Source organism: Uranotaenia lowii, chromosome 1 (assembly GCF_029784155.1).
Source record: "Uranotaenia lowii strain MFRU-FL chromosome 1, ASM2978415v1, whole genome shotgun sequence".
NCBI lineage: Eukaryota > Metazoa > Arthropoda > Insecta > Diptera > Culicidae > Uranotaenia > Uranotaenia lowii.
Genome location: NC_073691.1, coordinates 11,049,050 through 11,063,523, shown reverse-complemented (window position 1 = coordinate 11,063,523; position 14,474 = coordinate 11,049,050). Strand labels below are relative to the sequence as shown.

Below are 14,474 nucleotides of genomic sequence, written 5' to 3'. Positions count from 1 at the left end.
ATGATTGCCTTGATTTATTCAAAATTGGAAACAAAAAACGAAAAAGATATACATAAAAACAAATTCATTGAATCCGAAAATTAAGCTGCATTTGGTCTCATAAATTGCCAATCGGAATTGGAGACCTGCAAAAAAACTGTCTTCCCTTCCACTCGAGGAGATGCCCTTCAAAATCGAGCTTCCTTTCACGAGGAGGTAAAAAAACAGTCAATGTCAATGGTACTTGACCAATTGCGACGGATTTCATTCCAAGCCCAAAATGGGCTGCTTGAGCCGCTGAAGTGAAAGTATTGCAATTGCAATGCAATTTTTTGGCCCAAGCTTAAAAATAACACCAGCTCGCCTTGGGGTGACTTACTGGTTGTCAAAAAAAAAGTTGAAATTTCATCGCTTTATTCATTACGAGCAAATAATTTATGAGTTAAAACTCATAAATATACAAAATATTGTTTTTTTTCTGAGAATATGTTTTGAAAAACGTAAACACAGCTGACCGACCAAGGGAAATTGCGAAAGATCAGATCCGAACGAAACGACTTCAGGTTTTTAACCTGTAAATTTTTCACTTCCATCTGTACCGTTGAGCCGTCAACACGTACGCCGGAGCATCGTATCGTTGCTGTGTACCTGCAGGAACATTTTACATTATTTATTTTTTCCTTACCTGTATTTCAATCAGCACTTTTCAGTGCTAACATTATTTTCATTTTCTTTTATTCATATTTTCTCTTTTCTTTCCAGCATGGGGAAGTCTTCGGCCGGCTCAAGGGCCGGAAGAAAACGGATTGCTGAACCTAATCCAGGTCCATCTGCCAAAAAAGTTGAAATTTCCAATTCATTCGATGTCCTTCATAACATCGGTGATGAGGAAATATTCATATTTAATTCTGATAAGAGTACTAAGAAACCTTCTTCTTCTTCTTATACTCTTAAAAACGAAAAGATTCCACCAATAACGGTCATGATTCCTGACTTCAATGCCTTTCGAAAAGAAATCGTCACTTCCGTCAAGGATGTGAAGATTTCTTTTCAGATCGGTCGAAGGGGAACTGCTCGTATATTGGCGGAATCTTTTAATGATTTTCAAAAAATTTTAAATTATTTGAATAATAAAAAACACCAATTTTTTACGTACGACACTAGAGGTGATCGTCCTTTTAAAGTTGTACTTCGTGGTCTCACCGGCGATCAGACACCGGATGAGATCACAAATGAATTAAATTCTTTGTTAGGTTTTTCTCCAATTCAAGTAATTCAAATGAGGAAAAGAACCAACACGAATAATACCAGTAGTGTTGGTTTTGCTCCTGAACTTTATTTGATCCATTTTAAAAAGGATCAGGTTAATAATTTGAAAATTTTGGAAAAGGCTCGTCTTATGTTTCATTGTCGAGTAAAATTTGAACCTTTTCGTAAATCCCATACCAATTTTTTACAAAATATTACGCAATGTCGTCGTTGTCAAGCTTTTTGTCATGGCACTAAAAATTGTAGAATGAATGCCAGATGCATGTTTTGCGGCTCATTCGATCATGAAAAATCTAAATGCCTTTTTGGTGGTGATAAGCCAAAAACAGAATTTTTTAAGTGTGCGAATTGCGCAGGTAATCATTCCTCGAATTCTCTAGATTGTCCCGTTAGGGCAAAAATTGTTGCTTCTAGGAAAAACCCCAAAGTTTCCAGAAAAGTTTCTTCTCCTCCTTCCTCTTTTTCGTCTACACACGTCAGACCGGCAAACAACCTGCCTGTTCGCAGTCAGCCTCGGCCTACATTGGAATCACGGCTGGGTAATACCCGAAGTGATTTTAATGTTACCTGGGCTGATTCTGCGCCACAGACTCGTTGCTTATCGTTCTCAGAGGTGGTTGAAAATGGGTTGCCCTCTTCAGGTTTAACTAATAAAAATGGGAAAAAACCAAGTCTCAACGTTCATGCGAAGGCTTGGGAAAATCCCCGAAATTCAAATACTTTTTCTTCTCCTTCCTCTTCTGATTCTAACAATTTTGTTGATTTGGGTGAGATTACTGAGGAAAAATTAAAATTTTTGCATCAAAATTTAATTGAAATGATGCAACTTATGTTGAAAGCAAATTCAATGTTTGAAGCTTTCCAAACTTCTTTTAATTATGCTAACAAAATTATTATGACTTTACGATTCCCTCATGGATCCAAATAGATGTTTAAATATTATGAATAGGAACGCTAGATCTTTGCTGGCTAACCAAGATGAATTCTTTTTATTTTTGAAAACTCAAAACATACATATTGCTGCCATCACTGAAACTTTTTTAAAGCCAGACAATAACTTGAAAAGCAATGCTTTCTTTAAAATTTTACGAAATGATCGACTTGATCGACAAGGTGGGGGTGTAGCTATTGTCATCAATAGTCGTCTCAAATTTAGACTTCTTTCTTCTTTCAATACAAAAGTCTTAGAAACAATTGGAATTGAATTAGAAACTTCTATGGGGAAAATTATAATTGTTGCCGCATATTTGCCTTTTCAATGTAGCGGTGAACAGAAAAATTTTTTGAAGGGAGATTTACAAAAACTCACCAGAAATAAATCTAAATTTTTTATTATTGGTGACTTTAATGCAAAACACCGATCTTGGAATAATATTTCATCAAATTCAAATGGGAATATTTTGTTTAATGACTGCTCTGCAGGTTATTATACTGTTGAATATCCTAATGGGCATACTTGTTTTTCTTCAATTAGAAATCCCTCCACAATTGATTTGGTTCTAACGGATTTAGGCGAGCATTGTAGTCAATTAGTTACTCATGCGGACCTCGATTCAGACCACCTTCCAGTAACATTTTCTTTATCCCAAAGTCCCATTGAAAACCCTTTAAAATCAACTTTTAATTTTGAAAAGGCTAACTGGGAGCGATATATGAATTTAATTGAACGTAATTTAGATGTAAACGTTCCATTGAATTCAAAAGAAGATATTGATTTGGCTGTAGAAAATTTGACAACTTCAATAGTCAATGCTAGAGCCGCTTCAATGCCTAAAGTTAAACATAAATTTAATCAACCTTTAATTGATGATGATCTTCAGTTTTTGATGCGACTGAAAAACATTCGTCGACGCCAATTTCAACGAACTAGGGATCCTTATTTGAAATTAATTTTTTGTGACCTTCAAAAAGAGATCAAACGTCGTTTAAATTTCATTCGTAATGAAAATTTTGCTAAAGCAGTAGAGGACATAAAACCCTACTCAAAGCCATTTTGGAAATTAACTAAAATTCTGAAAAAGCCCCAGAAGCCAATTCCTACTTTGAAAGATGGGGATAAACTTCTTTTAACTAATTCAGAAAAAGCTCAAAAATTAGCCCAACAATTTGAGTCTGCTCATGATTTTAATTTAAACGTTGCAAGTCCAATTGATGCTCAAATTTCCCTTGAATTTGATGATATTCTTTCTAAGCAAATTGTGTTTGAAAGTTCTTGTGAGACAAATATTGATGAACTTAAATTGATTTTCAAAAAATTTAAAAATATGAAAGCCCCGGGGGAAGATGGGATTTTCTATATTCTTATTAAAAAGTTGCCTGAAAGCACTTTACATTTTTTAGTTAAAATCTTCAATAAATGTTTTCACTTGGCTTATTTTCCCAACAAATGGAAAAATGCCAAAGTAACTCCAATTTTGAAACCTGGAAAAAGTGCTTCAGAGCCTTCAAGTTATCGACCAATTAGTTTGCTTCCTTCTTTAAGTAAACTATTTGAGAGAGTTATTTTGAATAGAATGATGATTCACATTAATCAGAATTCTATTTTCCCTGATGAACAATTTGGTTTTCGTCATGGACATTCTACTACACATCAACTTTTGAGTGTAACTAATATGATTAACGCTAGCAAATCTGAGGGTTATTCAACTGGTGTTGCTCTTCTTGATATTGAAAAAGCTTTTGACAGTGTTTGGCACAAAGGTTTAGTAGCTAAATTAGCTCGATTTGATTTTCCTGTATATCTCACCAAAATTATTCAAAATTATTTGACTAGCCGAACTTTGCAAGTAAGCTATCAAAATTCATGCTCTGAAAGGATACCCATTAGAGCTGGTGTCCCTCAGGGTAGTATACTTGGGCCTATTTTATACAATATTTTTACTTCTGATCTTCCTGATGTCCCAGAAGGAAAAGGTAGAAGATTATTTGCTGACGATACTTTGCTTTCAGCCAAAGGTCGAAATTTACGGGTGGTACGCAGTAGATTGCAACAAAATTTAAATTCCTTTTTGAATTACTTGAAAATGTGGAAAATTTCTCCTAACGCTTCCAAAACTCAACTTATTTTATTTCCCCATAAGCCAAGAGCAAATTTTTTGAAACCTAATGAAAATCATTCCATAACTTTTAATGGGGTTTCTTTAGAATGGTCTGATCACGTGAAGTACTTGGGACTCACACTTGATCGAAATCTTTCTTTTAAGAATCACATTGAAGATATTCAATCTAAATGTAATAAATACACTAAATCTCTTTATTCTCTCATCAACAGGAAATCCCGACTTTGCCTGAAAAATAAGATGCTTATTTACAAGCAAGTCTTCCGACCAGCGATAATGTATGCAGTTCCGATTTGGTCTAGCTGCTGCGCGACGAGGAAGAAAGCCATCCAGAGGATTCAGAACAAGGTTCTGAAAATGATTTTGCGGCTTCCACCTTGGCACAGCACCGAAGATCTTCATCGGATTGCAGGCATTGAATCTATCGAAGAGATGGCCAACAAAATCATCTCCAAATTCAGAGGCAAATCGATGCAGTCTTCCATCGCAGAGATTCGCTCTCTCTACAATTAGTTTAATTTTAGGATAGCTTTAGTTTTTAGTTTAAAATATTTTTTTTTTCACTACAGGATGTTCTCCTTTATAAAAATGCTTGATTGTGCTCAGCAAATTTAAGTCGAATAAATAAATTTTAGTGATTATTAAACTATAGGGCTCTGAAAGTTCATTATTGAACTGAACACCTAATTTAATGTATTAATGTAATATAAATGTAATGATGAATTGGTACTAATAAAGATATATTTAAAAAAAATAAAAAAAATAAAAAAAACCTGTAAATTTTTCTAAGAAAAAAAACCGGAGCAATCTAACGCTGATTCACGCGTAATCGCCGAATGCCTGCCCAACATCATTTTATGATCGACCGATCGCAAGAGTACTTAGCACTTAACACTCGTTAAATTAGTCCGGTACATAGAGAAAAAATGAAAAAAATTTGTCGACCAAACTCGACGTTCAAGTACAGTATGTAGCAGGTCCATTACTCTAGGTTGGACCATTTTCGTCATCCACTGCTGTGCAACCTTTTCGGCATCTATGTTGCAAGATGGAGGCCGAATGAGGCAAATTGAGGCGGTTCAGATCAAATTTTTCATACCGAGAAAGCCTAAGGGCGATCACCCATTTGCTGTAACGTCAATCGTTGGTTATGATCAGTTGCGAAATTTCAAAATGTTCCAGTTTGATTTATGTTATCGATTAAGAACCAATGGTTAGGAACAAGAATTACGAAATTTATCATGGAAGAATAAAAAAACGTAATGTTTGATTATATTTTACAGAAAATTTAAGAGTGACTTATGTTTAACTTTTGTTAATTTTTTTTTTTTTAAATGTTGTGTTCTTTGTATCATTTTTTTCATTTTTGTCATTTTTGTCATTTTTGTCATTTTTGTCATTTTTGTCATTTTTGTCATTTTTGTCATTTTTATCATTTTTGTCATTTTTGTCATTTTTGTCATTTTTGTCATTTTTGTCATTTTTGTCATTTTTGTCAGTTTTTTCAGTTTTGTCATTTTTGTCATTTTTGTCATTTTTGTCATTTTTGTCATTTTTGTCATTTTTGTCATTTTTGTCATTTTTGTCATTTTTGTCATTTTTGTCATTTTTGTCATTTTTGTCATTTTTGTCATTTTTGTCATTTTTGTCATTTTTGTCATTTTTGTCATTTTTGTCATTTTTGTCATTTTTGTCATTTTTGTCATTTTTGTCATTTTTGTCATTTTTGTCATTTTTGTCATTTTTGTCATTTTTGTCATTTTTGTCATTTTTGTCATTTTTGTCATTTTTGTCATTTTTGTCATTTTTGTCATTTTTGTCATTTTTGTCATTTTTGTCATTTTTGTCATTTTTGTCATTTTTGTCATTTTTGTCATTATTGTCATTTTTGTCATTTTTGTCATTTTTGTCATTTTTGTCATTTTTGTCATTTTTGTCATTTTTGTCATTTTTGTCATTTTTGTCATTTTTGTCATTTTTGTCATTTTTGTCATTTTTGTCATTTTTGTCTTTTTTGTCATTTTTGTCATTTTGTCATTTTTGTTATTTTTTGTCATTTTTGTCATTTTTGTCATTTTTGTCATTTTTGTCATTTTTGTCATTTTTGTCATTTTTGTCATTTTTGTCATTTTTGTCATTTTTGTCATTTTTGTTATTTTTGTCATTTTTGTCATTTTTGTCATTTTTGTCATTTTTGTCATTTTTGTCATTATTGTCATTTTTGTCATTTTTGTCATTTTTGTCATTTTTGTCATTTTTGTCATTTTTGTCATTTTTGTCATTTTTGTCATTTTTGTCATTTGTGTCATTTTTGTCTTTTCTGTCATTTTTGTCATTTTTGTCATTTTTGTCATTTTTGTCATTTTTATCATTTTTATCATTTTTGTCATTTTTGTCATTTTTGTCATTTTTGTCATTTTTGTCATTTTTGTCATTTTTGTCATTTTTGTCATTTTTGTCATTTTTGTCATTTTTGTCATTTTTGTCATTTTTGTCATTTTTGTCATTTTTGTCATTTTTGTCATTTTTGTCATTTTTGTCATTTTTGTCATTTTTGTCATTTTTGTCATTTTTGTCATTTTTGTCATTTTTGTCATTTTTGTCATTTTTGTCATTTTTGTCATTTTTGTCATTTTTGTCATTTTTGTCATTTTTGTCATTTTTGTCATTTTTGTCATTTTTGTCATTTTTGTCATTTTTGTCATTTTTGTCATTTTTGTCATTTTTGTCATTTTTGTCATTTTTGTCATTTTTGTCATTTTTGTCATTTTTGTCATTTTTGTCATTTTTGTCATTTTTGTCATTTTTGTCATTTTTGTCATTTTTGTCATTTTTGTCATTTTTGTCATTTTTGTCATTTTTGTCATTTTTGTCATTTTTGTCATTTTTGTTATTTTTGTCATTTTTGTCATTTTTGTCATTTTTGTCATTTTTGTCATTTTTGTCATTTTTGTCATTTTTGTCATTTTTGTCATTTTTGTCATTATTGTCATTTTTGTCATTTTTGTCATTTTTGTCATTTTTGTCATTTTTGTCATTTTTGTCATTTTTGTCATTTTTGTCATTTTTGTCATTTTTGTCAATTGTGTCATTTTTGTCTTTTCTGTCATTTTTGTCATTTTTGTCATTTTTGTCATTTTTGTCATTTTTATCATTTTTATCATTTTTGTCATTTTTGTCATTTTTGTCATTTTTGTCATTTTTGTCATTTTTGTCATTTTTGTCATTTTTGTCATTTTTGTCATTTTTGTCATTTTTGTCATTTTTGTCATTTTTGTCATTTTTGTCATTTTTGTCATTTTTGTCATTTTTGTCATTTTTGTCATTTTTGTCATTTTTGTCATTTTTGTCATTTTTGTCATTTTTGTCATTTTTGTCATTTTTGTCATTTTTGTCATTTTTGTCATTTTTGTCATTTTTGTCATTTTTGTCATTTTTGTCATTTTTGTCATTTTTGTCATTTTTGTCATTTTTGTCATTTTTGTCATTTTTGTCATTTTTGTCATTTTTGTCATTTTTGTCATTTTTGTCATTTTTGTCATTTTTGTCATTTTTGTCATTTTTGTCATTTTTGTCATTTTTGTCATTTTTGTCATTTTTGTCATTTTTGTCATTTTTGTCATTTTTGTCATTTTTGTCATTTTTGTCATATCTCATTTCAATCGAGCACGCGTTCCATTGAATTTTTCGGTTTTGATTTCGACCTCGACAGGAAGCGACCCCGAAATTATTACAAATGTTTATCAAAGCTTATCGTAAGATAATGAAATATATCAGTGATGCAGCTACTGATTATTTATCGAGTTAAACCGCGCACAAATGTTGGGATTTCTTCATTAGTTATTTGAATCTTTTACTGAGTGTATCATTGTGGTTTACTTGTCAGTGCTCAAAATAATGAGTAAGGTTTTGGTCAAATTTTCAATTCAGATTCTTTTTTGTTGAATTTCGAAATTTTGTTTGCTTTTTTTAGAATCTATCGTTGTGCTTCTGATCTTTGGACTGATTTCCGTTCAGGGTTCCCTCTGTCCGGGAACTGGCGTCCGAAAAATTCCAGTTGAAGTAAGTCCAATGCTGTACCTGGAATGCATCAACGGAGTGTTCCAGAATATTCGTAACTGCCCGTTAGGTTACGCCTTCGATCCGGCTTCGGAACAATGTCAACCGGAGCAGATCAAACGGCTGATGTTGCCATCCGGAACCTCGATCCAATGTCCGGCGACTGTCGATAGTCGTGTTGAACCTGTCTATCTGACTCATCCTACTGATTGCACAATCTACTATATCTGCTTGAACTTTGTGCCCCAGGAGCAGCGCTGCCCCCCGAATACGGCCTTCAATCCCCAGATCAATTTGTGTGATGTACCGGAAAATGCTAATTGTGCTCATTAGTATGATGATTTGAAACAAAAAAAAATACTAATAAACAACTAGAAATAACGCCATTTTTTTTAACATTTTGTCTGAGTTCCTATTGAACTTATTATCATTTTCCAATTCTGTAACAAGTTTGGCACCCAATACTAAATTATTTACAATAAGTACATTTCTGCTTACTGAATTGAATTGATTCATATTCATATTCATACAACCTTGTCCATTGTGGAATAGACTAATATTTGGACTGATATGGCCAAAGATTTTTCTGAGTGGAATGCAGCAATTTCGAGAAATTGAAGAGAAGACAAACCTAATCTTCTAATGTGCTACACTATTCTTCCTTTTATCGACTACATGAACTTGGCCGGCATCATTATTGGTTCACTTGAGGGCGAGAATTCTCAGAACTAAAGGGTGATACGGTCAAAATTTGGTCAATATCAACTTGAAGTATTTCTTTCAGTTTTGCATTTAAAAATCCTTAACACCCCTCATTTTGAAGGTGTGTGTGTAGAGTGTTGCTCCTATTTTGATTTTGGAATTCACTCTTCAGTTGTCAAAATGCCGTCCAAGGAAAGAAGAGCAGCGTATCAAAATTTTGCTCGCGCATCGCAAAAATCCGAGCTACTCGCACGCAAAGCTGGCAAAATCGCTAAAAGTTGCCAAATCAACCGTTACAAATGTAATTAAAGTGTTTGGGGAACGTTTGTCGACAGCCAGGAAGTCTGGATCGGGGGGAAATCGAAAACCGGAAGCCACTGAGACGACAAAGAGAGTTGTCGGTAGTTTCAAGCTAAACCCTAACCTCTCTCTCCGAGATGCCGCAAATAAGCTGGGTGTATCGTCTACAACCGTGCATCGAGCCAAAAAACGAGCCGGACTATCGACTTACAAGAAAGTAGTGACTCCAAATCGCGATGATAAACAAAATACGACGGCCAAAGCGCGATTCCGGAGGCTGTACACGACGATGCTGACGAAGTTTGACTGCGTGATAATGGACGACGAAACCTACGTCAAAGCCGACTACAAGCAGCTTCCGGGAGAGGAGTTTTATACGGCAAAAGGAAGGGGAAAGGTAGCAGATATTTTCAAGCACATGAAACTGTCAAAGTTCGCGAAGAAATATCTGGTTTGGCAAGCCATCTGTACCTGTGGCTTGAAAAGCAACATTTTCATAGCTTCCGGGACTGTCAACCAAGAAATTTACGTGAAAGAGTGTTTGAATAAACGTCTGCTGCCTTTCCTGAAGAAACACGGTTGTTCCGTACTGTTTTGGCCGGATTTCGCATCTTGCCATTACGGTAAAAAGGCCATGGAGTGGTACGCCGCCAACAACGTGCAGGTGGTTCCCAAGGACAAGAACCCTCCCAACACGCCAGAGCTCCGCCGAATTGAGAAATACTGGGCTATTGTCAAGCGGAACCTAAAGAAGACCAAAAAAAAAACTGCTAAGGACGAGCAGCAGTTCAAGGCAAACTGGCTTTCTGCGGCGAAGAAGGTGGACAAGATGGCTGTACAAAATCTGCGTAAGGCCCGGCAATTCGGATTTGGAAAAGCGGAAGCCTAACTGAATAATTTTCCTGAATTTTATACTAATTAAACTTGAAAAAGAAATTTAATTTGATTTTTTATATAAACGATTTCACCGATTTACACGCGTTTTCCCTTGACCAAATTTTGACCGTATCATCCTTTATAGGGAACATAAAAGTGAAAAAAAATTCTATTCCATAATTGTGTTCAAACTGTTCATTTTAAATCGTGTTTAGACATGATAGGTGTAAATGTTGCTCGTTCCGCGTCGTATCCAAGAATGTTCTTCGCGCATCTCTTTCCGTCGTTTACACGCTTATCCCATATAACCTACTTTGTGTTCGATTGAGACCCAATACACGCATCGTTACATCCCTCCATTTTTTTAGATTCAATCTTATCCAACCCCGATCATTGGCCGTTAGTAATTATTGACCCAGAAGTTGTTTCATTCATCAACCACCATTGAGTGAAACAAGAACTGAATGCAAATAATAAGTCTGTATTGTGGGTAAAGATGAGTAACCAACCTTTCCCCGTGAAAACGGATTCATAGTGTTACTGTCGTATTTAAGTAGTTAACAATGTCCTATGTGTTCATCCACTGTGAAATAATGTGTTCAAACATTTTAGATATTTAGCTTTCAGCTTGGTTACACAAGGTTTCTCTACTTCAATAGATTCCGCCTTTTTTATCTCCACAGAATGTAGCATCTTGCTCATACAGTGTTCCTCCTTCTCTCCTTTCTCTCACTTCTCAACAAGCTGTTGCGGAACTTTGCTCCGACAATGTTGGCTTCTGAAATCAGCGTTTTCAGCATGTATTGTTGTAGATAGAGCAATCTCTAGAGCCCGACAGTCCATCAGTCAAATTGCACCGTTCCTAATTAAAAAAACCCGATTTAATACACTTATCAGTGGATTGGAGGCTTTCTTACAGAGTGTCAATTATCTTTGGAAATAAATGACACAATAATGGATTCCTTATTTCTGAATTATTTATTATTAATCTATAAAAAAGATTATGATTAAAGAAAATCGATAGCAAAAATTACTAAACTCAATATAAAAAAAAGGTGCCCAGTACGTTTTTTGGAGGATAAACGAACTTATATTCAACGAGTTCATTTATAATCCAAATAATTCAAACTGTTAAAGTTTGAGAGCCACATATCTCGACGCTCACTAGTGGTCAAGGGGTTAACCTCCTAAACTCTCATGCTAGATGGCGTGGGATCGATTCTCTGCTGTTTTATGAAATTTTTGTCAAATTTTTGATCGCTTTTGTAATTAATTTAGCGATTGCTGGCTACTGCTGCTGAGCAAATGGCTACCTTTTTTGGAGCCAACGTAAGCATGATATGTTCTATGGAATAGAAAAATTTTAAACAATTTTGTTTTTTTTTTGGTTTTGAAATAAGTCCTACAGGAAAAAAAATGCAATTTTTTGATACTAAATTCATTAAAATCGTGAAACCTAGAATAGGAGTTAATGTGTTAAGAACGTTTTTATGGAACATACAAATTCCCGGACATCATCGTAACTCGTCGAGCTGAGTCGATTGGTACCTATAAAGTGGGGTCTTGGACCCTTAATTAATGATATCCCCAACTGACCGTTCCCTATGCCTTTCTGTAAGAAAGCCAAAACATAAGAAAAAAGTCCTGTTCTATTATATCCAGTTCATTTTTTTAGGATCCGACTAAGGAAATCCCCTCCTCAAACATGATCAAATGCAACAATCATTCATACTTCCTTTCACCTCCTTTGAAAACGCTTCTTTATAGTTACTAATCAACTTTGAACAACTCAGAAGACCTCGTACTCGTTGGTAGTAGAGCAACACAAATATTCCATGTCCCTTCGTACCTTGAATGGTAGTACCCTGTTCGAATTTATACTGGCGAGGCCCAATAACTCTTGAGATTCTAGAATCGTTCATCTGAGTCCTCATAAGTGCTCAGAACTAGCAAACTTGTTCGGTCTTCGATAGTGACTAACGTATTGATGATATGTGCATTTCTATATTAAACCTCACACACACACCAACATAAAGCTATGATGTCATTGTCGATGCTCAACATGGTATTCAAACATGGCTCCTGCATCTGACCTGGTTTGAACCCCTCAGGAGTGAAGTCGTATCGCGGCTTTCAATTAGGTGCCTGTCTATTACAGCTTTAATACCCAATGTGTGCCATTGCTCTATTAAGCTTCCATAACCATTGAAAAAAACCTGAAAACTTAATTAAATCAACTGTTTGGTTTAACTAATCAGACTCTTCTTTATGTTCTTAAAGATATCTTCAGAATTCCATGTCGGCGTTCAAACATTCAACATGTGCTATTTGATCTCATCAATTCCCAGTTTGAAATAATAGCATCGCTGCCAAGCTTATTGGTCAGGTTAGAAAGAGTCACTATATCTCTTACAAAGTATGAACCACGCAAGGTTTTATACCTGTATACAACCAACGTAAAATCACTACTGTTTATAAACATCTATTGCAGCACGTGAATAACTGAATGGTACAATGGTTCAAATTAACAAGATTTGCCCGGATCTAATATACGCTCTAATCGATGGTCCATATTTGGCCCCACTTGGTAGGTCATCATAACACAATGGGTAACAAATTTTAGTCCCTGAACTAAAAAAAAATGCAACATCCCCGGACGTAATCCGAAATAAAACTTCTATTATCAAGAAGTAAATTCCGTTCAATAATTATCTTATTCATGCATGAGCACGCGTTGCTGGAAAAACCAGGGGAAGATAGCAGCGAAGTCGCATCTCATGCAGAGCTTTTATTACTGAATGAAATGGATTCAAATACAACCAGTTCATTATCCAAAAACACTCGTATCCTCCGACCCCCGACCCAATTTCTCTCACGTGAAGAATGGGCCACAGAGGCTATGTCTTTACTCAAGTAAGGGTGCCTATTCGGAATTGCGCATGGCCCCCTTTCAACTCTCTTACTTACTATGCTTCGTAAGTGGGGATGAACCTGTCTTCTAGCAGTCAAGCCTTCTATCCAAGTCCAGTCTTTCAATTTCAATTGTTACATCGAATACAGTTCGTCGTTGGAAAAAGGTATGTATCATTTCCGATATTTTTTCGGCCCAATTCAAAACCATCGTCTATCGACCTCTCTCGAAGCGTTGTCAATCGTCAATCTAATGAATAATCGAAACAAGATAGAGTCAATCGGAAAAGCTGTTTTTTCAACCGTCAAAAAGCACAAAGTCAATATTATTACACATGTATCCAAAGCAAAGTGATTCACTGTACTTACAAAATAACTGGCATGTTGAAAGCATCCAAAAAATATCCTACTCAATAACCTTTATTCTCTCAATTTGCTTTGAATGTCACAAACACGGTAAGTTGCGAATTGCTATGACACATTTTTTACCGTCTGAACATATGTCTGCATACATTGTCAGCATACCAAAGCAATACTACTATGCAATTTGACTACTTGCCAGGAATCACCCAACATGCAGTCAACATGACTTACCTCCACGACGGTTGGCTACTCAATGGCCGACGAAGAGAGACGTTCACTCACACTGACTCAACCGTCATTCCATGAACCCCAAGGCTGAGCTACCACAGACAGATGTTAGTCATACACGCTCAATTATATTGACGCATACCACACATCTTCCCCCTTCTCCCAGGAAAAGTGAAAAAGAAAAGAAATGAAGAAAGTTGAACAATAAAAAAAAAACGTTTATTTTTAACAAGAGATTTCTTGGAATTTAGAAAACTGTTATTTATATAATACTATTTATATCTCTTCTGCATGACGAATGTAATCAGTTAAATAAGTTGGAGTTTTTAAAACTCTCGTTGGGCGCTTGGAACTTTCACCAGTATCTTGCCTGCTGGTACTTGCTTGAGAGTTCTCCCTCCAGGAGTGAACTTTTTTTGTCTGGGAGATATGGCGCTTAATAGTGCGACCTTCTTCATCAGCAAGAAGTAAGCTACCATTCTCCTCCTTCATAACAGTAAAACGTTTTCCATGGAATCTGGAATCTCCTTTTGCTTTTGTTTGACGTTCAAGGATAACCGTATCTCCAGGTTTAACTACACTTTGTTTGGCACCACGTCGCTTATCTTCGAGAATTTTACCTCTCAACTTTACCTCGCGATCATTGTTATCAATCAACAGATCATTGTGGTCGATTCTTCCGCGTTCTAGCAACGGTAAGCCACGTTTTATCTTCCGACCCATCATCAC

General features: G+C 34.6%; 2 protein-coding genes across 2 annotated transcripts in view; one reads left to right on the top strand and one right to left on the bottom strand.

The window, feature by feature from the left end:
* The window catches only part of LOC129739096 (uncharacterized), an 88,872-nt gene that overhangs the window by 40,163 nt on the left and 34,235 nt on the right, over positions 1-14,474 (bottom strand). The window lies entirely within an intron of this gene.
* On the top strand, positions 8,094-8,747 carry LOC129739097 (peritrophin-1-like). Its single transcript, XM_055730498.1, has 2 exons — positions 8,094-8,208; positions 8,281-8,747. The coding sequence occupies exons 1-2, from the start codon at positions 8,205-8,207 to the stop codon at positions 8,697-8,699; spliced, it is 423 nt and encodes a 140-aa protein (XP_055586473.1). The 5' UTR covers positions 8,094-8,204; the 3' UTR covers positions 8,700-8,747.